The 26,519-nt window shown below is 56.9% G+C and overlaps 1 protein-coding gene across 4 annotated transcripts in view; it reads right to left on the bottom strand.

Moving 5' to 3' along the window:
* Window positions 1-26,519, bottom strand: part of CSAD (cysteine sulfinic acid decarboxylase) — a 32,356-nt gene that overhangs the window by 5,718 nt on the left and 119 nt on the right. The window contains exons 1-10 of one of the 4 annotated variants that reach the window (XM_075915921.1): window positions 14,685-14,828; window positions 13,030-13,159; window positions 9,804-9,930; window positions 9,295-9,385; window positions 6,096-6,202; window positions 3,213-3,328; window positions 2,093-2,172; window positions 1,625-1,679; window positions 1,402-1,518; window positions 620-684 (exon numbers count right to left, since the gene is read on the bottom strand). In XM_075915921.1, the coding sequence (XP_075772036.1) occupies window positions 620-684; window positions 1,402-1,518; window positions 1,625-1,679; window positions 2,093-2,172; window positions 3,213-3,328; window positions 6,096-6,202; window positions 9,295-9,385; window positions 9,804-9,930; window positions 13,030-13,155 (884 nt within the window). In that variant the 5' untranslated portion in view covers window positions 13,156-13,159; window positions 14,685-14,828. Of the gene's footprint in view, window positions 1-619; window positions 685-1,401; window positions 1,519-1,624; window positions 1,680-2,092; window positions 2,173-3,212; window positions 3,329-6,095; window positions 6,203-9,294; window positions 9,386-9,803; window positions 9,931-13,029; window positions 13,299-13,364; window positions 13,583-14,684; window positions 14,829-26,519 lie in introns of those variants that run through there. The other 3 variants (XM_075915922.1, XM_075915920.1, XM_075915919.1) reach the window with 3 other exon arrangements.

Below are 26,519 nucleotides of genomic sequence, written 5' to 3'. Positions count from 1 at the left end.
GGGGGATATGATCGAGGTCTATAAAATCATGAGTTGTGTGGAGAGGGCGAATAAAGAAAAGTTATTTATTAGTTCCCATAATAGAAGAACTAGAGGACACCAAATGAAATTAATGGGGAGCAGGTTTAAAACTAATAAAAGAAAGTTCTTCTTCACACAGCGTGTAGTCAACCCGTGGAACTCCTTGCCAGAGGAGGCTGTGAAGGCTAGGACTATAACAGAGTTTAAAGAGAAGCTGGATAAATTCATGGAGGTTAGGTCCATAAAAGGCTGTCAGCTGGGGGTAGGAATGGTGTCCTTGGCCTCTGTGTGTCAGAGGCTGGAGAGGGATGGCAGGAGACAAATCGCTTGATCATTGTCTTCGGTCCACCCTCTCTGGGGCACCTGGTGCTGCCACTGTCGGCAGACAGGCTACTGGGCTAGATGGACCTTTGGTCTGACCCAGTACGGCCGTTCTTATGTTATGTTCATTATGCTTGACATTTGTCACCCTGATCAAAGGCCTGTGTAGGAAGCCCCTTGCCTGGGCTCACGGGCTCTGCCATCCACCACTCTCATGAAGCTGGGAACGTGACATTTAATCCCCCTCCCCCTGCCACCGTTTGGGGACAAGACCCACCTCTCTATCCCGTCCAGGAGATGTCGGTGTTTTCTGGACAGCAGAGCGCTCCCACCCCAGGCAGCCTGCCAAGGAGAGACAGCGGCACTTTAGCCAGTGGGGAGTGAAACCCCCTGAGCCGGGGCCTGTGGCACCCTCAGCCAAAGGGAACCCTGTCTAAGATGGTCCCTCTAGCCCAGCCTAGGGCCTCTTCTTTTGCTGTGAGATCTATGATCCCCTGCCTTGGTGGAGAGCCTGACCATCCGGCCCGGGTTCTGCATGAGGCCCAGTGCACGTGGAGAGAAACGCAGCCCTTGGTTCCGGCACCAAACTGGCTTACGGGAACTTGCAGGTGACCCCCAGTCCGGGCATGTGGGACCAGAGAGATGCCATGAGCAAACTGATGTCCAAGTGCCCGGGATGGGGGATGCACTGGAGGCATAGCAGCTCTTGAACGTTGCATTGCGCACCAGCTGTGCTCACGTCAGCCTCAGCCTGAGCCCTAGTGGTGTTACTAGCACTGACCATGAGCAAAGCTCTGTGTGCGTGGACGGGGGGAGCTTCCAGGACCCTTCCCACTCCAGCAGCAGCGAATTCTGCAGTGGAGACAAGCCATGCAGGTTAGGAATACAGCAGTGCAGGGGTCTATGCAGCCAGGCTGTGGGAACCAGAGGTTCCTAGGATCTCTATCTGCTCTCCTAGCCCCATCCCTCCCTGTCTCTGCCAATGTTGTGTGTGCCCAGGGACAGAGCCCTCCCTCGCTCCCTGGACACATTTCCCTGCTCGGCCCTTGGGGGACTCACATCCACGTGAAGCCAAGCCCCGTGGCGCTTGCACACGTCTGCCACGTCCACCAGCGGGTCGAAGGCTCCCAGCACCGTGGTGCCACAGGTGGCGTTGACGAAGAAAGGACACGCGCCCTGGAAGGGAATGGGGCAGTGGGTGGGCTGCGGTGTTACCGGGTGGGGAGGAGGTCCTCTCAGGCTGCTCCCTGCTCCACAGGCCAGACCCCTACCCCAAACTCACCTCCGATTTTGCCTTGTTGATCTGTCTCTCCAGATCCGCAGGTATCATTTTCCCCCTGAGGGTGAGAGCACAAACGAGCCCTGGCGGGACCGACTCCACACGGGTAGAGAGGGAATCTTCTCCCAAGTCCATGCATGTGGCCAAAGGGAAGCGTCGGGAGCAGCTCTTAGCCACTCTGCTCCCTTCTCAGCCCAGCAAGTCACTGACGGGACCTGCATAGGAGTGAGGGCTTTTGGGAGCTCCCAGCCACGGCTGCCCCGGCCTCCTTCAGAGACAGAGTCTGAAGGAAAGGGAGGGGTTGTCCTTGGTGGTGGGGAGCATTCAGCTACCCCAGGAGGGGCTGCTGTAGGCAGCAGGGCAGGAGCACGGATTGCCGGAGTGTCCAGCTTCAGCCAGGAGGGGTGCAAGAGGCACGCTCAGGCCCATGGCACCAGTGCCAAGTCACAAGCATTCCCGGAGAGCGCTCACCTCTCATCCACGCTGACCAGGTAGATGTTGTCGGTGCCAATGCCCAGGAAAGCTGCCCCCTTCTGGACAGAGTAGTGGCTCTGTGGGAGAAGGCGGAAGGGAGGGAATCAGCACAGACTCCTGCCAAGGTCCAGCCCCAACCAAACTGCAGGGCACGGGCCACTCGGCTGTCATCCAAATGCTATGCAAATGCCAATCAGCCAGGCCTATGGGACAGGCCCAGACGCTGCCCTTAACAACTAACAGCTAATTATCATTATGAAGAAACCAAACAGGGAGCAGCTGCACGACATTCAGCCCTGCTCATTCCTCTTTCTGATAGTCAGGCCAGCTCACCTCTGGAGGGGAGTCAGTCATTTGGTGAAGGGCAAGGGCATTGAGTCCTGTGTTCTTTTCTGAGCTCTGGAAGGGGAGTGGGCTCTAGGGGTTAGAGAAGTGCATGCTGGGCGGCAGGGTCCTAGGTTCTTTCCCTGGCGGTAGGAGGAAATGTAATTGACAGGGGAGAGCTGCGGGCTCCCTGGGGCCAGGGCGGCAGAAAGTGAGTGCCCCACTTGGTCCTGGACTGTGTGTTCTGTGATACGTCAGCCCTGCAGTGCTGTTCCGCCAAGGCCCCAGCACAGGCGGCCTGGAGACCTGATGCAGCGGATTCCCTGGCACGCTGGTAAGAGGAGCGTTCAAAGGGCTTTGACAAGTAACAACAATTATGGGCTTTTTGGTCTTGTCCAAATTAGCAGAAAAATGTTACAGCAAGAAGCCTTGGGTTGATGTTCCCTGAGCTGCACTGTCAATCCGGATCCTCTCCTCTTCCCACACCTCTCCAGCATTTACCGCTGACAGAATCCAGGACCGGGGCATCCTGGACCTCTCTCCATCCCACAATGCAATGCTTCCTCCTTGATAAGGGCCCCAAAAGCCCCTGCTCCCTCTGCTGGTCTATGTGCTATTATGGCAGGCTGGCCAAATGGGGGAGAAGGACATGGGACAAGCCAAGTGGCTGAGGGCACAAGTGGGCCATGCTCTGGGAGGGGACACTGCAGCGCCTCATCGTGCAGGGAGACAAACCCAGCCCCTCTTCTTGTGCTCCTGTCGTGGCAAGTGAAGGGGACACCTCAGCCTGCACCTCTTGTGAAGTAAACACTGCCAGTCTCGGCAGCGCCCAGATCCCCGTCCTCTTGCTGTCCGGGAAGCGCTGGTACCGCGCCACGTTCATGGCATAGATGTTGGAGAGGGAGCCTCCTGCAGGGAAACAAACCCACAGAGATCAGTGCAAACCTGTCGCCCACTCCCCATGTGCTGCAGGGCAGGCGGGGACAGGAACAAGGACAGCAGTGGGGGGAGGGAGGAAGCGTCCCTGATCAGGGTTCAAGGACTGCACGAGAAGCTCATCCTGCTGGAGTCCTGGCTACCACCAGGGGGAGCTCCTGGGTGGTGCAGCACCATCAGGGCAACAGGCTCTAGGACTCTGCATGAGAAGCTCTTTTGCCAGGTGCCAGAACCCCCGGAGAGAGACTGGGGTATCTCTGCTGCCTCCTTTGGCAAGGGAGGTCCTGTTGGGTCTAACCCAGGACATGGAAAAGGCTGGAGGGTCTCTCTGAGGCAGAGGGAACTAATGCTACGGATCGGGGGAGTTCTACAGAGAAGCAGCCTCCAAAAAGCAAAGCTCAAGAGAAAGCTTTGGTCACAGGTCAGCTTCTGTTGTTGCTGTTTAAGTGAGCCGCAAAGGCAAACTGTGGGGAGGGCTCAGTCAGGCTCTGTCCAGTACGTGTGCGCCATGGGCTAAACGTGCCCCTTATGTCAGCTGCTGTTAGAATACAGCTAGCCAGGCCTGTCTGCAAAGGCCTCTGTGTTATGGATTTAGCTGTGTTCTTTTCACTCGGCTAGTTGCAGAGGTACAAAAGGAATCAAAATCCCAAGTCTACCTGTGGATAAGCCTTCTCTCACTGGGTGCGTCTAGACTGGCCAGCTGTCTACACTGGCCGCTTGAATTTGCGCAAGAGCACTGACTTTGTAATGTACAAAATCAGTGCTTCTTGTGCAAATATTTTCACGCTCCTGCTCGGGAAAAAGCCCTCTTGCACAAGAATACTTGCACCAGAGGGCCAGTGTAGACAGGGAAGAACTGCTTTGCGCAAAAAAGCCCCGATGGCTAAAATGGAGATCGGGGCTTTCTTGCGCAAAACCGCATCTAGACTGGCCATGGATGCTTTTGCGCAAAAGCATCCATGCCAATCTAGATGCACTTTTGTGGAAATGCTTTTAACGGAAAAACTTTTCCGTTAAAAGTATTTCCACAAAATCATGCCAGTCTAGACGCAGCCACTGTGATGATCTGAGACCTTGTTCTTTGGCTAAGCAGCAATCCTGCAAAGCCTCCAGTCACATCCCAAACCTGCAGGGGAGGCAGCTCTAAAAAGCAGAGTCCTAGCTAATGAGGAGAGGGTTACTTCAAGGCAGCAAGGAGCAGCTGACCCAGCCTTATCACAGGTGGAGTGGAAGCAGCTGAGAGGGGGCTGCTGTAAATCAATTAGGGCCAGCTGATCTCATTTCAGGCTGCCTGGGCCTTTTAAAAAGCTTTCCCTGGTGGGGGAAGAGTGGCAGAACAGGCTGGAGAGAAACCTTAACAGTTGAGGAGAGGATGGAAAAGCTACTAAAGAGAAGTCAGCATTGCCAGAGATGGTGAGGGGTTCTGACAGGAAGTGTTTGGGCTGTTTTGCCCAAGTATCTGGACTGGTTACCCAGACAAGGAGGCACCTACCCCACAGCCCTTCTAGCTGAGGAACAGAAATCCAAACCCAGCAAAGGCAAGAGGGGCCTGTGCCACTGCACCTCAGCTGTCAACAAAATTGTGAAGGAACAGGGGCCAGGGGCCATCCGTAATGTTCGGATCCAATCTAACCCCTCCAGATGAAGAAAAGAGCTGAGAATGTTTGCTGGAAACGAACTAGGGATGTGAGGCTACGTCTATATTGGAAAGATTTTGCGCAAATTCTCTTTAACACAAGAGTTTTTGCGTTAGAGTATTTGCACAAGAGAGCGTCTACACTGGCATGTGCTTTGGCGCAGGAGATGTGCTTTTGTTTGAAAGCATCCGTGCCAGTGTAGATGCTCTTGCACAAGAAAGCTCTGAAGGCCATTTTATCCATCGGGCTTTCTTGCGCAAGAAATTCATGTTGCCTGTCTGCACTGGCCTCTTGCGCAAGAAGGCTTATCCTGAGCGGGAGCGTCATAGTTCTTGCGCAAGAACTCGCGGCCAGTATAGACAGGCAGCAAGTTTTTGAGCAAAATCTTGCCAATGTCGACACAGCCTCATAGTGTAGACATGGGCTCATAGGTTAACTTACATGCAGTGCCCCCGTACTGCTGGCTCTATCTCAGAGCAGCAGTGCAGGAGGGAGCTGGTGCATGGGGGGAGCTAGCTTTTAAGCCCAGCTCCCTGGGCACACTGACTCCTCCGGAGCTGCCTCCTCTCCCATCCACCCATGCTGCTGCCTCTGTATCAGAGGCAGCGGGGGAAGGGGACAGGTGGCACTGTGGGAGCTATTGCTCCCTGTGTGTAAACGTGTAACTGCTGAAATTACCAGCAGTTATGCATTTACCTGACTGCACACATTTAAACAGCCCCAAAAGATAGTATTGTCTGCACTTTAGACTTCTGGTCATTTTCTCTAGCTAAGGGTCAAGACCGAGGGAGGGGAGGCTGAAGGGGAAGCCCCCAGCACTAACTGCTCATGCACTTTGTTCAGGGATCTCCTTGCCCTGCAGGACTCTGGCAGTTCTGAGCTCTATGGTCATGGGTCAGATCCTGGAAAAACTGGTGCAGCTCAATCATAGCAACGGAGCTACCTCAACTGACCTCAGTGAGGAGTCTGGCCCTGCACCTTCACTTTGGATCTGTGCGGGGGACATTAACCAGACTGGCAATGGGACCTAGCTCCCCAGTCCCAGCAGGAAACCCAGTTCATGAAAAGGGCCTGGATGCCCCTGGTTTACCAGCCTCACGCACCTGGACAGAATATCCCGTCTCCACTGTCCCAGCCAATCAGCTCCCGTAGCTTCTTAAGCACCACTTCCTCCATCAGCACGAACACAGGGGCAATCTCATAGGTGTACCTGGGACACACAGGCTATGTCTGCACTGTGGTGCTATTTCGGGATACTGGAAGTACCCTGAAATAGCAATTCTGTGTCTTTTGAACGCGTCCGTTATTTTGAAATAACAAATGTGTATTCCGGCGTCCCTGCAACCTAAGCCTATGTCTACGCTGTCCAGTCTTGCGCAAGAACATATGCAAATGAGGCCTGGTGATGAATATCACCAGGCCTCATTTGCATACTTAATGAGCCGCCATTTTGCGCAAGAAGGAGCAGTCTGCACTGTGAAAGGGCAGTTCTGCTGCTTATTTTCAGGCAGAATGGTTCTTGTGCAAAAGCCCCTTGGGCAAAAATGGCAGCTCATTTGCATATGTTCTTGCACCAGACTGGGCAGTGTAGACGTAGCCCCTGAGGTAAGGGATGTTTGGGAATAGTGCTTGATTTCCACATTCCCTTAAAATAAGCTTTACAATTTGCGGCTTATTTTGAGGTAAGTGTGCCGTGTAGACGAACCCACCCAGCCACACTCCAGCAAGGTACGCAGCCAGGGGGAGAGAGTGTGCATGGGATTTCATGGGAGAGGATACTGGTCCATACTGCAGAGGGCTAACCAGCCGAAAGCCCTGATCCAAGAACACCTGGGAGTGGAATAGCAGAGTGGGCTGAGAGTTGGGATTGAGGGGCACCAGCAGAGCTGAGGGGAGCATAGGGCAGGAATAGTGGGGGGCTGTGGGTTGGGATTGAGGGCACCAGCAGAGCTGAGGGGAGCATAGGGCAGGAATAGTGGGGGGCTGTGGGTTGGGATTGAGGGGCACCAGCAGAGCTGAGGGGAGCATAGGGCAGGAATAGTGGGGGGCTGTGGGTTGGGATTGAGGGCACCAGCAGAGCTGAGGGGAGCATAGGGCAGGAATAGTGGGGGGCTGTGAGTTGGGATTGAGGGGCACCAGCAGAGCCGGTGGAGCATAGGGCAGGAATAGTGGGGGGCTGTGGGTTGGGATTGAGGGCACCAGCAGAGCCGGTGGAGCATAGGGCAGGAATAGTGGGGGGCTGTGAGTTGGGATTGAGGGCACCAGCAGAGCTGAGGGGAGCATAGGGCAGGAATAGTGGGGGGCTGTGGGTTGGGATTGAGGGCACCAGCAGAGTTGAGGGGAGCATAGGGCAGGAATAGTGGGGGGCTGTGGGTTGGGATTGAGGGGCACCAGCAGAGCTGAGAGGAGCATAGGGCAGGAATAGTGGGGGGCTGTGGGTTGGGATTGAGGGGCACCAGCAGAGCCGGTGGAGCATAGGGCAGGAATAGTGGGGGGCTGTGAGTTGGGATTGAGGGCACCAGCAGAGCTGAGGGGAGCATAGGGCAGGAATAGTGGGGGGCTGTGGGTTGGGATTGAGGGCACCAGCAGAGCTGAGGGGAGCATAGGGCAGGAATAGTGGGGGGCTGTGGGTTGGGATTGAGGGGCACTAGCAGAGCCGGTGGAGCATAGGGCAGGAATAGTGGGGGGCTGTGGGTTGGGATTGAGGGCACCAGCAGAGCCGGTGGAGCATAGGGCAGGAATAGTGGGGGGCTGTGGGTTGGGATTGAGGGGCACTAGCAGAGCCGGTGGAGCATAGGGCAGGAATAGTGGGGGGCTGTGGGTTGGGATTGAGGGCACCAGCAGAGCTGAGGGGAGCATAGGGCAGGAATAGTGGGGGGCTGTGGGTTGGGATTGAGTGGCACCAGCAGAGCTGAGAGGAGTATAGGGCAGGAATAGTGGGGGGCTGTGGGTTGGGATTGAGGGGCACCAGCAGAGCTGAGAGGAGCATAGGGCAGGAATAGTGGGGGGCTGTGGGTTGGGATTGAGGGCACCAGCAGAGCCGGTGGAGCATAGGGCAGGAATAGTGGGGGGCTGTGGGTTGGGATTGAGGGCACCAGCAGAGCCGGTGGAGCATAGGGCAGGAATAGTGGGGGGCTGTGGGTTGGGATTGAGGGGCACCAGCAGAGCTGAGAGGAGCATAGGGCAGGAATAGTGGGGGGCTGTGGGTTGGGATTGAGGGCACCAGCAGAGCCGGTGGAGCATAGGGCAGGAATAGTGGGGGGCTGTGGGTTGGGATTGAGGGCACCAGCAGAGCCGGTGGAGCATAGGGCAGGAATAGTGGGGGGCTGTGGGTTGGGATTGAGGGCACTAGCAGAGCCGGTGGAGTATAGGGCAGGAATAGTGGGGGGCTGTGGGTTGGGATTGAGGGGCACCAGCAGAGCCGGTGGAGCATAGGGCAGGAATAGTGGGGGGCTGTGGGTTGGGATTGAGGGGCACTAGCAGAGCCGGTGGAGTATAGGGCAGGAATAGTGGGGGGCTGTGGGTTGGGATTGAGGGCACCAGCAGAGCCGGTGGAGCATAGGGCAGGAATAGTGGGGGGCTGTGGGTTGGGATTGAGGGGCACCAGCAGAGCCGGTGGAGCATAGGGCAGGAATAGTGGGGGGCTGTGGGTTGGGATTGAGGGCACCAGCAGAGCCGGTGGAGCATAGGGCAGGAATAGTGGGGGGCTGTGGGTTGGGATTGAGGGGCACCAGCAGAGCCGGTGGAGCATAGGGCAGGAATAGTGGGGGGCTGTGGGTTGGGATTGAGGGCACCAGCAGAGCTGAGGGGAGCATAGGGCAGGAATAGTGGGGGGCTGTGGGTTGGGATTGAGGGGCACTAGCAGAGCCGGTGGAGCATAGGGCAGGAATAGTGGGGGGCTGTGGGTTGGGATTGAGGGCACCAGCAGAGCCGGTGGAGCATAGGGTGGGAACAGCAGGGACGGCAATAAAGCTGAAGGTGCACTGGCAGGGTGCATGGGGGAGCCCGCATAGGTCCTGTGCCCGCACTGTACCAGCTTTGGTGGGATTTTAGCCTTTTCCTTTCATGAGAGCCAAGCCCACAACATCCAAGGAGAGATCCTGCAGCCTCCGGGTCCTTGGGGCAAAGATGAGGGCCCAGAACTTTCCTCCCTCCTTGTGAATTTCCCCTCATTCCTATTCTTTTGGCAGCAAGCAGGCCCTGCATTCTCGCTGCACTGTAGCCCTGTGGTTGCCCACCCCCCGAGATGTGCTGCCTCTGGACGGCTCCGGGCACTCCGACAGGGAGCAGGCAAGGACATACTGGCTAGTGTTGAGCGTCTCGGTGATCATGCGTCCCGCCAGGGCGTGAGGATCCAGCCCCGAAAACAGCTGGTTAAAGAAACGCGGATGACCTGGGTGGGGGGAGAGATTAACACAGGACAAGAGCAGGAAACAGAGATTGTGTCTTCACTAGACCTGAGCTAGATCAGATGGAACATCAGCAGACACCTGGCACCAGCTCAGCCCTGCACTGGCGGCCTCCAGCCACGTGTCCATAAATACAGCCCCTGCCACTGGAGCCAGAGGAGAATCTCTGTGAGCTCTGGCAGTTTTAGGGCTGTTACCCTTTTTGGGCTGCAGCCTGTACACTTGGCTGGAGCCCAGTGACATATACAGCCCTGCTTGTATGGTACAGCTGTGCGGCTGTCCCTTATGGCTGTAGTTTTGGCCTCACATTTGGGCCCTGAGAGCCTTGTTCTCCCTCTGACACACCCCCAAGCAACAGGAGGTGGGGGCACCAGGACAAGCCATTACAGTCTCATCACCTACATGTTTTCACGCTGTAGCGGATGATGTCCCGGCAGTGGTCCAGCATTGTCTGCTGGGGAGCCCCGCTGCTCCTCAGCTCCAGGTCCAGGATTTGCTGCAGGTCATGGGGCTCCCTCCACTCACAGACCTGAAGGGACAGAGACAACCTGTCAGCAGTCTGCTCTGGCCCTGCTGCACCAGGAGAACAACCCTTCCCTGGGTGCTTCCTGCTCTGGGGGGCATGGAGCAAGCAGGGCCCTCCCCAGCCGGGTGTCCCCTGCAGGTCAGCTGGGGGTGAGCCTGGTAGAAACCTCGATTCCTAGAACTGGAAGGGACTTTGAGAGATCATCGAGTCCAGTCCCCTGCCCTCACGGCAGCACTAAGCACTGTCTAGACCATCCCTGGCAGGCGTCTGTCCAACCTGCTCTTAAATATCTCCAGGGATGGAGATTCCACAACCCCCCAGGCAATTTATTCCAGTGTTTCACCACCCAGACAGGCAGGAAGTGTTTCCTAATGTCCAACCTAAACCTCCCTTGCTGCAGTTTAAGCCCATTGCTTCTTGTCCTGTCCTCAGGGGCCAAGGAGAACAATTTTTCTCTTTCCTCCTTGTGACACCATTTTAGTTACTTGAAAACTGCTACATGCTACACACATATACACTTCTCTTTTCTAAACTAAACAAGCCCAGTTATTTCAGTCTTCCTTCGTAGCTCATGTTCTCTAGACCTTTAATCATTCTTGTTGCTCTTCTCTGGACCATCTCCAATTTCTCCACATCTTTCTTGAAATGTGGTGCCCAGAACTGGACACAACACTCCAACTGAGGCCTAATCAACGCAGAGAGAAAGAATGACCTCTCGTGTCTTGCTCACAACACTCCTCTTAATGAATCCCAGAATCATATTTGCTTTTTTGCAACAGCATCACACTGTTGACTCATATTCAACTTGTGGGCCACTATGACCCCTAGATCCCTTTCTGCCATGCTCCTTCCTAGACAGTCGCTTCCCATTCTGTGTGTGTGAAACTGATTGTTCCTTCCTAAGTGGAGCACTTTGCATTTGTCCTTACTAAATTTCATTCTAGTTACCTCAGACCCGTGGTCCCCAACACGGTGCCTGCGGGGGCATTTGCATGCGCCCGCCAGGTGCTCGGGGCTGGCTTGGCCCCGGGCACATGGCGCGGCGCTTGCGGGGAGCGCTGGCCCCAGGCGCGCGGCGCTTGCGGGGGGAAGCGCCGGCCCCGGGCGCGCGGCGCTTGCGGGGGGGGCCTCAGCCCCGGGCAAGCGGCTATGGGGGGGGCCGCCCCTGGGCATGCGGCTATGGGGGGGGCCGCCCCCGGGCGCGCAAGTGTCCCCGCCCCCTGGCGCCCGGCGGGCGAACAGCCACGCCCCCTGGCGCCCGACAACCTCAAAAGGTTGGGGACCACTGCCTCAGACCATTTCTCCAGTTTGTCCAGTTCATTTTGAATTTTGACCCTATCCTCCAAAGCACTTGCAATCCCTTCCAATTTGGTATCATCTGCAAACTTAATAAGCGTCTTCGCTAAGCCAATATCTAAATTGTTGATGAAGATATTGAACAGAACCGGTCCAAACAGACCCTTGCAGAACCCCACTTGTTATGCCCTTCCAGCATGATTGTGAATCATTAATAACTACTCTTTGAGCACAGTTATCCAGCCAGTTCTGCACCCACCTTATCGTAGCCCCATCTAGGTTGTATTTCCCTAGTTTATTGATAAGAAAGTCATGTGAGACCATGTCAAATGCCTTACTAAAGTCAAGGTATACTTAGAACAGCTTCAGGGGGTAGCGAGTTGGTCTGTACAGGATAAACTTAAAAACAACAAACGCTCCGGTAGCACTTTAACGCCTAACAAAACATGTCGATGGGCTCATGAGCTTTCGTGGGCGCAGCCCACTTCTCCAGATGACCGGAGTGTTGGATGTCCAGAACCAAAAGCTGTGGTCTGCGGACCCCTGGTGGTCCTTGACGGTACTGCAGGAGACCCATGGAAAGTTTACGGTGGGCCTGATCCTTACTTTTCTTTTTTCTTTTCTTTTTCTTTTTTTCCCCAGGGCCGGGGGGGTCTGTGAAACTGTAATAGACTGAAAAGGGGTCGGAATACTCAAAGAGGTTGGGAGCCAGGTGTCTCCAGCCCCTGTGCCTGTGTGAGGGGAGTTCCTCCAGGGGGGCCGAGGGGCAGAAGGAGTTGGGTCTTGCCTAAGGGTCAGCAGGGGACAAGCAGCTCATTTCTATGCACTCTCCTCTGCACTTAGCTCTGGTACTTCCCCTCTGGCACCGTCCTTGGGCAATGCAGGAGTCTAGAATGGTCCCCTGGCTCTGGAGCAGCCGTGCAGCCTTGGCTCAGTGCCAGGACTGCACAGGTTGGGGGGAGTGGAATCCGAGCAGCACATCAGCGAGAAGCTCTCCTTACAGCCGCCATCCCTCCTGCTGCTCCTGAGACAACCCTGAGCGGGAGGATGCCTGCCTGCCTGCCTCCCAGAGTGAGGCCTCCAGGCTCTGTGCCCCGGTGTGCCCGCAGCTCTGCCAGACCCTCCCCTAGGAGAGCGGACAGCAGAGCAGTGTGACAGTCCCAGTGAGGGGACTAGACCACTCACACTGCACACTCACCTCCCCACTTACAATCCAAGACTTGAGTGGGTCCAGGATTCATGGACGGGTACCGGCACGCAGCCTCTGGCTGCTCTCCTCTCTAAGGCACTGGGCCAGTCCATCTAGACGTACTAGGCTCAACATCCTCTCTATTTTTTCCATCCATGTACAGAATATATTTTCTATGCACCAAGGCATGTGCAGATGTGCAGCACCAATAGAAGCATGTGCTGCCAGCTATGTGGTCTGGGCGTATGCTGTAGGGGGTGACCATGGAATCTGTGCCAGGGCAGCCTGTGCTCAAGTAGCAGCCTGTGCTGGGACTGCAGGGGGTGGCACTGGAGAAGGCCCACTGAACTGCTTCTCTATGTTCCTGCTAAGGGACTGGAAAAGCCATTAATCAGCATTGCTCCAGGCAAAGGGCACCTGGAGGCAGGCCAGTGATCACCACTGGCAGCATCTCGGCTTAGAAACAGCAGCCCTTTGCCACATGCCTGTGTACGAAGAGGGAAAATCCCTCCCCACCCATACAGAAGATGGGCCAGCCACAGGCTACCCTATGGAACAAGTTGGGGCTACACTCCAGCCTCCTGGGCTGCCCAGCCCCCCTGGACTCAGGACCCCACCTTTTCTGTCACATCTGTGCCTTTCCTGATAGCTTCTTCCAGGATGATCTGAAAAGCTTCCTGCAGGAACTCCTCACCAGCTGTCTGATCCAGGGCAGGGTGGCACAGGGGATCTTCAGCCATCATGCCCCTGTACATCAAAACACACAAGAGACCTGTGAATCTATGTGCTGGCAGCAGGGAGAGACATACACTTTCCTGGGAGAGACGCATGAAGCCCAGGGGTCACAGGAGCTCTGGACACCCCATCTGCAGTACAAGAGCCTTCCTATTCACAGCCTCCTTTCGCCTGCCAGGCACCTTTGCTAGGGCAGTGGGAATCACAGACAACCTACCTGAATCCACAGAGAGGTGGGTGATATGGACCCGTCTAGAATGACCGCTCCTTCCAGCAGGACTTGGTTATCTCCGCATTGTGGAGGAATGCCCTCCCCATGGCTAGGTCTACACTAGCACCATTTTTTGAAAAAAGCTACAATAAATTGCACTCTGCAATTTGTGTAGCTTTTTCCGATTGCTTTTCTGGAAGAGGCTTTCCCATCATTTGGCCCCGTCTGGGTGGGGCCAAATGGCAGAAAAGCCTCCTCTTTCGGCAGAGATTTAGAATGAGGTACTCAGGGCTCCCAGAAAGAGCGCGTTTGCTCTTCCGCATAAAAAAGCAGAACCCAGCACTGACCATTCCTGTCCAGGCAACACGGACAGCCCAGATGCCCGGCATGTCACCCAACGGCACGGCTGCAGCTTTCCTCTTCACACGGGCTACCCCTAGACTGGCGGGTGTTTCCGGGATACTGGAAAACTCTGCCGCGTCCAGGGAACGCGTTTGCTCTTCTGCTTTGTTTTGCGGAAGAGCAAACGCGCTCTGTCTGGGAGCCCTGCTAGCCCTTCCTAGCCGCGAGGAAGACATTCCTCCACAGACCAAACTCCTCGTTCTGGGAAAAGGGGCGTAAGCACAAAGATCTTGGAACTAAGGGTGTGCGACGTGTCTGCACAGCAGGGCTTAGCTCAAAATGAGCTACGCAAATGGAGCTACATCAATTGCGTAGCTCATTTCAAAATAGCTCATGTCAAGTTTTGGTGCTGTCTACACAGCATTTATTTCAAAAAATTTGAACTGTGGCAGCATCTAGGAGCCCCAGTCATGGCCCAAACCCCACCGCGCTCAGTGCTGTGCAACCAGTAACATGACAACTCCTGGCCCAAAGAGCTCCTGATCTGAGTAGAAGACACAAAGCAACAGGCAGATGCAGACAGACAGACAGAGGAGAGCCAGGAGACAATACAACACTAATGGTCAGTCTGGCAGGCCGTGATCTCAGCACCCCAGTGGTCTATCTCGGACATCATCTCCTTTCTTTCTATGCCACACAACCCCCAGCTTGGCTGTGAAACCCCTTCTTCCATGAGTGCTCTTCTGTAATCATTCCATAAGCTCCTCTGAACCACAGAGTCACCCCTCTGTGTCTCTGTGGCACTGTCCCAATCTGATCCAACGGTCAGTCCTCAGGCCACAGTCCAATTCTTCCTTGCAGCCTCATGCGGTGCTGAGAAAAAACCCTTCCCACCACAAACAACTGCGCTGAGCTCTCCTGCATCGGAGTCCGTTCAGCCCCCAAACAACTGCTCTGGGGAAAAGGCACTCAGTGTCCTCTTACCTCGCCAGTCCTGAGAGATCTGTGTCCAGCGCACAGGGCCAAAGTACAATGGAAAATGGTCTGCTGACAAATCACTCCACACCGCAGCTCTTAAAGGCACCCCGGCTGCTTCCAGGAGGCTTTCTCTTTGCCAGGCACTAACAGAGCTGAATTCATCTAGCCCCCGGCTGGGCTCAGTCCAAAGAGGGTGGCTCTGAGATACCTCTCTGTGCTAAATGCTATTTGCCAGGGACAACCCAGGCCAGAGCAATGCTGAGACATTAACAAACTAAACTCCTTTGGCAAAATTGATCATAATGGCTCCCCAGCCACAGAGGGGAGCTTTCTTCTTTCCCCCCATCCGCCCCCATTTCCCCTTCCTGGAGTTCAGGCGCAGTGGAGAGGCAGCAGCTCCTTACCTGCTAGATACTGGAGGTGAAATGAACTAGGCAGCTGTGGCCAAAGTGCATTCTACCAGCCACAGTGCAGTGCAGAGGTGCAGCTAGCAAGAACTGCAAGTCCCAGGGTGTGGCCTCCCAGCTCGCTGCCAGGAGGTACAACAAGAGGCAACTAGGAGCCCCCACATGCAATGCACCAGATAGCTTCCCCAATTATCACCTCTAAAATCGTTAGCTCACAGACATTAACCTCCCCCGCCTCATCCCCCTTCTAAGTCACAAGGATGTGCCAAGAGTGGAGGCTGCTTACAGGAGAATGGATGGACAATACAAGCATCACTTGTACGCAGCAGGAAAAGCAAGTAACCAAGGATGCAAGAAGCACCCCTCCCCCAGACATTAACTATGACCCCTCCCCAGACATTAAATATGACCTCCATAGGCAAGAGAAAGGCTGCCCTTGGGATTTAGGAGATCTGACTAATTCTTGGTGCTATCACAGATGCCCTGGGTGAGTGGGGGCAAATTACACAAATCTCTGTGGGCCTCAATTTCCCATCTGTACTGTAAAATGAGGGTGATAAAGTTTCCTTTCTCCAACCCTTGCCTATTTAGACAGTATGTTCTTTGGATAGGGACAATCAATTGCCATGTGTTTATACTAAGAAATGTCTTCCCTGGGGTAGCTGCACCAGCTAATAATTCTCCACTAAACACTTGCTCAGTGCAAATTACACTAACTCACTGCACCAATTGTTCTTACCCCAAAGTAATAGGATTGCTATGCTGACATCTTTGGATTCCTGTCTTTTTCCTGTTCTGTGCATCCTGCAGCCAAAGCAAACCTTGCAACTCCCAATGCAGACATGGAATAAAACAGACCTTGCCGAGGATTTGCCACCCTGGATTCAAATGACTGGTTCATTTAGTTTGGCCTCAGAAATCCTGCCAGCAGCGGCAACTTCAAAGCACAGTTAATATACCCCCATCATGCGCTGGGCTGATTGTGCAAGGATGTGCCTAGGTGGTAACAAAAAATGATGCCCCAATCCCAAGCAGGCCATCGGCTTACGCTGCAGCATGAGAGGTACTTACTCTTATCTGAGCCTGAGGAGCTATAAACGTTATTACTGGACATAAAAACCACCCTCGCCTCCTTCAGATCCAGGCAGAGCCATTCTCCCTCGGAAGTGCACAGACGGGCTAAACTCCTTTAAGACCTGTTTCCATTTACTGTGGCTTTAAATTTAGCTGCCGTTCATTTCAGGAATGGAAAATCCAGTAATTTTTCGGTGATTCCTAGTATAATTAATACAAAACTCAGAGCAAGAGCAGCATAAGGCCTTCATCCCCCATTGATTCTCAGCCTTTCCCATGATGAGCCCCCAGGTTACAACAGGCAGAGGAGTCAAGCCTGCTCACCCATCTAGCCATAAAGATAGGGAAAATGGTCATGCCCCCCTAAGTCCTCTTTGTACACCCCAGGAACTAAGGTCCATGGACCTGAAAACCACATGCAGGGTTGCTGAAATCTGGCTCGTTCAATCTGATCAATTTGACTTAGTCCAGTATTTGGCTCACTCAGTCCCAAAATCTCCCCCCAAAACTGCACAGTTTCACACTTTTCTCTGCAACCATGAGGGCTAGAAACTTAAAAGATGAGTCTCTTCTAATCACAGGACTCCAGGAACTAGGGTTTTGAAGCACCAGATATTGTCAGGAGCTTCAGGGGGTAGCCGAGTTAGTCTGTTACAGAAAAACACAACAAATGGTCTGGTAGCACTTTGTAGACTAACAAAACATGTAGATTAGTAATAGAGATGTAGCCATGTTAGTCTGGTCTAGCTGAAACAAAAGACAGGACTATGCAGCACTTTAAAGACTAACAAGATGGTTTATTAGGTGTTGAGCTTTTGTGGGCCAGACCCACTTCCTCAGATCAAATTGTGAGCTAACCTATTACAAAGATAGCTTCCCCAATTATCACCTCTAATATCGTTAGCTCACAGACATTAACCTCCCCCCCCCAATCCCTCTTCTGTTCTGAAATTTGATTTGTCCTTTTTATATGTGTTCACTTTTTTTGATTGTATCCCTTTGGTATATATGGTCATGCCAATTTTCTTCCACAATTTGATCTGAGGAAGTGGGTCTGGCCCACCTAATAAACCATCTTGTTAGTCTTTAAAGTGCTACATAGTTCTGTCTTTTGTTTCTTCTAATTTGTTGAGGGGGATAGTTTCAAAAGTAGCTAAGGAATTTCAGGGCACAAATCCCAGTCATTTTCTATGCCACTTGGGCTCCTGAGGCCCTGGGAATATCTCCTTCGTTTGTTAAAATAAACGCTACTCTGGTTTATGATTAGGGCGGAGAATTGTAAAGATGGTGAAAACTACAAGTTCTGAAAAGCAACTGGAAAGCAGAAAAGGGTCTGAGTCACACAGAGCATGTTAATTACAATCCTCAGGTAAGATAAGGCCTTGCACTGTAAATCATTAAATCTTCACCTTTCGAACCCACGCTTATTATGCCACAGCAATATCATATTCCTGTGAGAATGAACATCACCCTTTTACAGGCCTTCTCTGCTCAGGGAAACCATCCCTAATTCATGCAAATCCACCTACATTGGAAATGTGCTTTGCCCTGCAGCATGTTACCTGCTTTCTGCATGTATATCCCCTCAAGGAGGGGAGGGTGAACAGGGCAAAGGAACAGAATCAATTCCTGCACCCTGGCCCACAGATCCAACTGAGAAATTAATTACATGTGTTACTCCACATGGTGTCACCCCGGGACAGGCCAGCACCAACAGGGACAGCTCCCTGCCAGAGTTCTAGGGAGCACAAACAGGGATTTCAACATGGCACACATGACTGTAGCAGCCATGAAGGCTGCAGCTGCCACTCTCTGTGGCTAAGGGCCCCCTTTGCTTTTGAAACAGCTGTCAGTGATGTGGAGCTGTGTACACTTATTACAAGGGGTGGGAGTCATAGTCCTTGTAGGCCCCTGTTCTTAGGGAACTCTGAGTCCCTGACCTGCCACCTCCCAACCCTAATGTGGGGGGGATTTTTTAACGCATATGGAATGTTAGGCAAAAATTCCTTTGAGAGGCATGTTCCTTTAAAACTATTAGGAGCCGAGCAGGCAGACAGCCCAGCTCAGTTCCAGCTCCTGCCAGGTCTGGGAGCGCTCTCTCTCTCTCTCTCTCTCTCTCTCTCTCTCTCTCTCTCTCTCTCTCTCTCACACACACACACACACACACACACACACACACACACACACACACACACCCCCCGACAGGGCTGCTGCCACCCTGCGGTGCTTCCTCTTTATCAGAGGCATCAGCAAAGGGTGACAGGCAACTGGTCCGGGAGGGGAGCTGGTTTTTAAACTGGCTTCCCTCACAGACCAGCTTCTACTTAGCACCCTGCACTGCTGCCTGTGATACAGAAGCAGGAACATGGAGTGGTAGGGGCTCCTTGGGAGTGGGGCAAACTTGCTGCTGGCCCTGCCCACAGGGACTATAGAAGAGTCGACTAACCAATAAGAATTCATGAGGTTACTCGACTATTCAATTAACCGATATTTAACATCCCTAGTTTGTACAGCAGTAGAGCAATGGGATGCTGCACCATGACTAGGGCTTCTGGGTCCCACCACAATACACATATTCAATAATAATAAGAAGAATATAAGAACGGCCACACTGGGTCAGACCAAAGGTCCATCCAGCCCAGTACCCTGTCTGCTGACAGTGGCCAATGCCAGGTGTCCCAGAAGGAGTGAATCGAACAGATACTGATCAAGTGATCTCTCTCCTGCCATCCATCTCCATCCTCTGACAAACAGAGGCTGGGGACACCATTCCTTACCCATCCTGGCTAATAGCCATTGATGGACTTAACCTCCATGAATTTATCTATTTCTCTTTTAAACCCTGTTATAGTCCTAGACTTTACAACCTCCTGAGGCAAGGAGTTCCACAGAGTGACAATGCGCTGTGTGAAGAAGAACTTCCTTTTATTTGTTTTAAACCTGCTGCCCATTAGTTTCATTCAGTGGCCCCTAGTTCTTATATTATGGGAACAAGTAAATAACTTTCCTTATTCACTTTCTCCACACCACTCATGATTTTATAGACCTCTATCATATCCCCCTTAGTCTCCTCTTTTCCAACCTGAAAAGTCCCAGTCTCTTTAATCTCTTCTCATATAGGACACGTTTCAAAACCCTAATCATTTTAGTTGCCCTTCTCTGAACCTTTTCTAATGCCAGTATATCTTTTTTGAGATGAAGAGACCACATCTGTACGCAGTATTCAAGATCTGAACATACCATGGATTTATATAGGGCCATAAGATATTCTCCGTCTTATTCTCTATCCCTTTTTAAATGATTCCTAACATCCTGTTTGCTTTTTTGACTGCCACTGCGTGGACATCTTCAGAGAACTATCCACGATGACTCTCAGATCTCTTTCCTGATTAGTGGTAGCTAAAGTAGCCCCCATCATATTATATGTATCCTTGGGGTTATTTTTTCCAATGTGCATTACTTTACATTTATCCACATTAAATTTCATTTGCCATTGTGTTGCCCAGTCACTTAGTTTGGTGAGATCTTTTTGAAGTTCTTCATAGTCTGCTTTGGTCTTAACTACTTTGAGCAGTTTAGTATCATCTGCAAACTTTGCCACCTCACTGTTTACCCCTTTTGCCAGATCATTTATGAATAAGTTGAATAGGATTGGTCCTAGGACTGACCCTTAGGGAACACCACTAATTACTCCTCTCCATTCTGAAAATTTACCATTTATTCCTACACTTAGTTTCCTGTTTTTTTAACCAGTTCTCAGTCTATGAAAGTGTACCCTGACCCCGCTTCCTAGCCAGACACCCTGCCCCAAGTCCCCTCCTGCACCCTCCTTCCTGGCCAGACACCCTGCCCCAAGACCCCCCTGCACCCTCCTTCCTGGCCAGACACCCTGCCCCAAGACCCCTCCTGCACCCTCCTTCCTGGCCAGACACCCTGCCCCAAGTCCCCTCCTGCACCCTCCTTCCTGGCCAGACACCCTACCCCAAGTCCCCTCCTGCACCCTCCTTCCTGGCCAGACACCCTGCCCCAAGTCCCCTCCTGCACCCTCCTTCCTGGCCAGACACCCTGCCCCAAGACCCCCCCTGCACCCTCCTTCCTGGCCAGACACCCTGCCCCAAGACTCCCCTGCACCCTCCTTCCTGGCCAGACACCCTGCCCCAAGTCCTCTCCTGCACCCTCCTTCCTGGCCAGACACCCTGCCCCAAGACCCCTCCTGCACTCTCCTTCCTGGCCAGACACCCTGCCCCAAGACCCCCCTGCACCCTCCTTCCTGGCCAGACACCCTGCCCCAAGTCCCCTCCTGCACCCTCCTTCCTGGCCAGACACCCTGCCCCAAAACCCCTCCTGCACCCTCCTTCCTGGCCAGACACCCTGCCCGAAGTCCCCTCCTGCACCCTCCTTCCTGACCAGACACCCTGCCCCAAGACCCCTCCTGCACCCTCCTTCCTGGCCAGACACCCTGCCCCAAGACCCCTCCTGCACCCTCCTTCCTGGCCAGACACCCTGCCCCAAGACCCCTCCTGCACCCTCCTTCCTGGCCAGACACCCTGCCCCAAGACCCCTCCTGCACCCTCCTTCCTGGCCAGACACCCTGCCCCAAGTCCCCTCCTGCACCCTCATTCCTGGCCAGACACCCTGCCCAAAGTCCCCTCCTCCACCCTCCTTCCTGGCCAGACACCCTGCCCCAAGACCGCTCCTGCACTCTCCTTCCTGGCCAGACACCCTGCCCCAAGACCCCCCTGCACCCTCCTTCCTGGCCAGACACCCTGCCCCAAGACCCACCTGCACCCTCCTTCCTGGCCAGACACCCTGCCCCAAGACCTCTCCTGCACCCTCCTTCCTGGCCAGACACCCTGCCCCAAGACACCCCTGCACCCTCCTTCCTGGCCAGACACCCTGCCCCAAGACCCCCCTGCACCCTCCTTCCTGGCCAGACACCCTGCCCCAAGACCCCTCCTGCACCCTCCTTCCTGGCCAGACACCCTGCCCCAAGTCCCCTCCTGCACCCTCCTTCCTGGCCAGACACCCTGCCCCAAGACCCCCCCTGCACCCTCCTTCCTGGCCTGACACCCTGCCCCAAGACCCCCCCTGCACCCTCCTTCCTGGCCTGACACCCTGCCCCAAGTCCCCTCCTGCACCCTCCTTCCTGGCCAGACACCCTGCCCCAAGACCCCCCCTGCACCCTCCTTCCTGGCCAGACACCCTGCCCCAAGACCCCTCCTGCACCCTCCTTCCTGGCCAGACACCCTGCCCCAAGACCCCTCCTGCACCCTCCTTCCTGGCCAGACACCCTGCCCCAAGACCCCTCCTGCACCCTCCTTCCTGGCCAGACACCCTGCCCCAAGACCCCCCCTGCACCCTCCTTCCTGGCCAGACACCCTGCCCCAAGACCCCTCCTGCACCCTCCTTCCTGGCCAGACACCCTGCCCCAAGACCCCCCCTGCACCCTCCTTCCTGGCCTGACACCCTGCCCCAAGACCCCCCCTGCACCCTCCTTCCTGGCCTGACACCCTGCCCCAAGTCCCCTCCTGCACCCTCCTTCCTGGCCAGACACCCTGCCCCAAGACCCCTCCTGCACTCTCCTTCCTGGCCAGACACCCTGCCCCAAGACCCCTCCTGCATCCTCCTTCCTGGCCAGACACCCTGCCCCAAGTCCCCCCCTGCACCCTCCTTCCTGGCCAGACACCCTGCCCCAAGACCCCTCCTGCACCCTCCTTCCTGGCCAGACACCCTGCCCCAAGACCCCCCCTGCACCCTCCTTCCTGGCCTGACACCCTGCCCCAAGACCCCCCCTGCACCCTCCTTCCTGGCCTGACACCCTGCCCCAAGTCCCCTCCTGCACCCTCCTTCCTGGCCAGACACCCTGCCCCAAGTCCCCCCCTGCACCCTCCTTCCTGGCCTGACACCCTGCCCCAAGTCCCCTCCTGCCCCCTCCTTCCTGGCCAGACACCCTGCCCCAAGTCCCCCCTGCACCCTCCTTCCTGGCCAGACACCCTGCCCCAAGACCCCCCCTGCACCCTCCTTCCTGGCCAGACACCCTGCCCCAAGTCCCCTCCTGCCCCCTCCTTCCTGGCCAGACACCCTGCCCCAAGACCCCCCTGCACCCTCCTTCCTGGCCAGACACCCTGCCCCAAGACCCCTCCTGCCCCCTCCTTCCTGGCCAGACACCCTGCCCCAAGACCCCTCCTGCCCCCTCCTTCCTGGCCAGACACCCTGCCCCAAGACCCCCCTGCACCCTCCTTCCTGGCCAGACACCCTGCCCCAAGACCCCTCCTGCACCCTCCTTCCTGGCCAGACACCCTGCCCCAAGACCCCTCCTGCACCCTCCTTCCTGGCCAGACACCCTGCCCCAAGTCCCCTCCTGCCCCCTCCTTCCTGGCCAGACACCCTGCCCCAAGTCCCCTCCTGCCCCCTCCTTCCTGGCCAGACACCCTGCCCCAAGACCCCCCCTGCACCCTCCTTCCTGGCCAGACACCCTGCCCCAAGTCCCCTCCTGCCCCCTCCTTCCTGGCCAGACACCCTGCCCCAAGTCCCCTCCTGCCCCCTCCTTCCTGGCCAGACACCCTGCCCCAAGTCCCCTCCTGCCCCCTCCTTCCTGGCCAGACACCCTGCCCCAAGACCCCCCCTGCACCCTCCTTCCTGGCCAGACACCCTGCCCCAAGACCCCTCCTGCACCCTCCTTCCTGGCCAGACACCCTGCCCCAAGACCCCTCCTGCACCCTCCTTCCTGGCCAGACACCCTGCCCCAAGACCCCTCCTGCACCCTCCTTCCTGGCCAGACACCCTGCCCCAAGACCCCTCCTGCACCCTCCTTCCTGGCCAGACACCCTGCCCCAAGTCCCCCCCTGCCCCCTCCTTCCTGGCCAGACACCCTGCCCCAAGACCCCCCTGCACCCTCCTTCCTGGCCAGACACCCTGCCCCAAGTCCCCCCCTGCCCCCTCCTTCCTGGCCAGACACCCTGCCCCAAGACCCCTCCTGCACCCTCCTTCCTGGCCAGACACCCTGCCCCAAGACCCCTCCTGCACCCTCCTTCCTGGCCAGACACCCTGCCCCAAGACCCCTCCTGCCCCCTCCTTCCTGGCCAGACACCCTGCCCCAAGACCCCCCTGCACCCTCCTTCCTGGCCAGACACCCTGCCCCAAGACCCCTCCTGCACCCTCCTTCCTGGCCAGACACCCTGCCCCAAGTCCCCTCCTGCCCCCTCCTTCCTGGCCAGACACCCTGCCCCAAGACCCCTCCTGCACCCTCCTTCCTGGCCAGACACCCTGCCCCAAGTCCCCTCCTGCCCCCTCCTTCCTGGCCAGACACCCTACCCCAAGTCCCCTGCACCCTCCTTCCTGGCCAGACACCCTGCCCCAAGACCCCTCCTGCACCCTCCTTCCTGGCCAGACACCCTGCCCCAAGTCCCCTCCTGCCCCCTCCTTCCTGGCCAGACACCCTGCCCCAAGACCCCTCCTGCCCCCTCCTTCCTGGCCAGACACCCTGCCCCAAGACCCCCCTGCACCCTCCTTCCTGGCCAGACACCCTGCCCCAAGACCCCTCCTGCACCCTCCTTCCTGGCCAGACACCCTGCCCCAAGTCCCCTCCTGCCCCCTCCTTCCTGGCCAGACACCCTGCCCCAAGACCCCTCCTGCACCCTCCTTCCTGGCCAGACACCCTGCCCCAAGTCCCCTCCTGCCCCCTCCTTCCTGGCCAGACACCCTACCCCAAGTCCCCTGCACCCTCCTTCCTGGCCAGACACCCTGCCCCAAGACCCCTCCTGCACCCTCCTTCCTGGCCAGACACCCTGCCCCAAGTCCCCTCCTGCCCCCTCCTTCCTGGCCAGACACCCTGCCCCAAGACCCCTCCTGCACCCTCCTTCCTGGCCAGACACCCTGCCCCAAGTCCCCTCCTGCCCCCTCCTTCCTGGCCAGACACCCTGCCCCAAGACCCCTCCTGCACCCTCCTTCCTGGCCAGACACCCTGCCCCAAGACCCCTCCTGCCCCCTCCTTCCTGGCCAGACACCCTGCCCCAAGACCCCTCCTGCACCCACCTTCCTGGCCAGACACCCTGCCCCAAGTCCCCTGCACCCTCCTTCCTGGCCAGACACCCTGCCCCAAGTCCCCTCCTGCCCCCTCCTTCCTGGCCAGACACCCTGCCCCAAGACCCCTCCTGCACCCTCCTTCCTGGCCAGACACCCTGCCCCAAGTCCCCTGCACCCTCCTTCCTGGCCAGACACCCTGCCCCAAGACCCCCTGCACCCTCCTTCCTGGCCAGACACCCTGCCCCAAGACCCCCCTGCACCCTCCTTCCTGGCCAGACACCCTGCCCCAAGACCCCTCCTGCACCCTCCTTCCTGGCCAGACACCCTGCCCCAAGACCCCTCCTGCACCCTCCTTCCTGACCAGACACCCTGCCCCAAGTCCCCTCCTGCCCCCTCCTTCCTGGCCAGACACCCTGCCCCAAGTCCCCCCCTGCACCCTCCTTCCTGGCCAGACACCCTGCCCCAAGACCCCTCCTGCACCCTCCTTCCTGGCCAGACACCCTGCCCCAAGACCCCCCCTGCACCCTCCTTCCTGGCCAGACACCCTGCCCCAAGTCCCCTCCTGCACCCTCCTTCCTGGCCAGACACCCTGCCCCAAGTCCCCCCCTGCACCCTCCTTCCTGGCCAGACACCCTGCCCCAAGACCCCCCTGCACCCTCCTTCCTGGCCAGACACCCTGCCCCAAGACCCCTCCTGCACCCTCCTTCCTGGCCAGACACCCTGCCCCAAGTCCCCTCCTGCCCCCTCCTTCCTGGCCAGACACCCTGCCCCAAGACCCCTCCTGCACCCTCCTTCCTGGCCAGACACCCTGCCCCAAGTCCCCTCCTGCCCCCTCCTTCCTGGCCAGACACCCTACCCCAAGTCCCCTGCACCCTCCTTCCTGGCCAGACACCCTGCCCCAAGACCCCTCCTGCACCCTCCTTCCTGGCCAGACACCCTGCCCCAAGTCCCCTCCTGCCCCCTCCTTCCTGGCCAGACACCCTGCCCCAAGACCCCTCCTGCCCCCTCCTTCCTGGCCAGACACCCTGCCCCAAGACCCCCCTGCACCCTCCTTCCTGGCCAGACACCCTGCCCCAAGACCCCTCCTGCACCCTCCTTCCTGGCCAGACACCCTGCCCCAAGTCCCCTCCTGCCCCCTCCTTCCTGGCCAGACACCCTGCCCCAAGACCCCTCCTGCACCCTCCTTCCTGGCCAGACACCCTGCCCCAAGTCCCCTCCTGCCCCCTCCTTCCTGGCCAGACACCCTACCCCAAGTCCCCTGCACCCTCCTTCCTGGCCAGACACCCTGCCCCAAGACCCCTCCTGCACCCTCCTTCCTGGCCAGACACCCTGCCCCAAGTCCCCTCCTGCCCCCTCCTTCCTGGCCAGACACCCTGCCCCAAGACCCCTCCTGCACCCTCCTTCCTGGCCAGACACCCTGCCCCAAGTCCCCTCCTGCCCCCTCCTTCCTGGCCAGACACCCTGCCCCAAGACCCCTCCTGCACCCTCCTTCCTGGCCAGACACCCTGCCCCAAGACCCCTCCTGCCCCCTCCTTCCTGGCCAGACACCCTGCCCCAAGACCCCTCCTGCACCCTCCTTCCTGGCCAGACACCCTGCCCCAAGTCCCCTGCACCCTCCTTCCTGGCCAGACACCCTGCCCCAAGTCCCCTCCTGCCCCCTCCTTCCTGGCCAGACACCCTGCCCCAAGACCCCTCCTGCACCCTCCTTCCTGGCCAGACACCCTGCCCCAAGTCCCCTGCACCCTCCTTCCTGGCCAGACACCCTGCCCCAAGACCCCCTGCACCCTCCTTCCTGGCCAGACACCCTGCCCCAAGACCCCCCTGCACCCTCCTTCCTGGCCAGACACCCTGCCCCAAGACCCCTCCTGCACCCTCCTTCCTGACCAGACACCCTGCCCCAAGTCCCCTCCTGCACCCTCCTTCCTGGCCAGACACCCTGCCCCAAGACCCCCCCTGCACCCTCCTTCCTGGCCAGACACCCTGCCCCAAGTCCCCTCCTGCACCCTCCTTCCTGGCCAGACACCCTGCCCCAAGACCCCTCCTGCACCCTCCTTCCTGGCCAGACACCCTGCCCCAAGTCCCCTCCTGCACCCTCCTTCCTGGCCAGACACCCTGCCCCAAGACCCCTCCTGCACCCTCCTTCCTGGCCAGACACCCTGCCCCAAGACCCCTCCTGCCCCTCCCCCCAGTCCAGTGTTTTGTTCCCTAGGGGTGGGGGGTTTCTCGGCCCCGCCCCCAGGATTATTGTTTCCTGTTCCCCGCTCCTTAGAATCTCCGGCTCGGGAGAGGCTCTGGGCTCGAGGCACATCGGAGCCCTCTGGAGACACCGGGGTGG

This window comes from Pelodiscus sinensis, unplaced genomic scaffold (genome assembly GCF_049634645.1).
Source record: "Pelodiscus sinensis isolate JC-2024 unplaced genomic scaffold, ASM4963464v1 ctg94, whole genome shotgun sequence".
Taxonomy (NCBI): Eukaryota; Metazoa; Chordata; order Testudines; family Trionychidae; genus Pelodiscus; species Pelodiscus sinensis.
The sequence above is the reverse complement of the archived record's forward strand: the minus strand, read 5'-3'. Positions and strand labels throughout refer to the sequence as shown.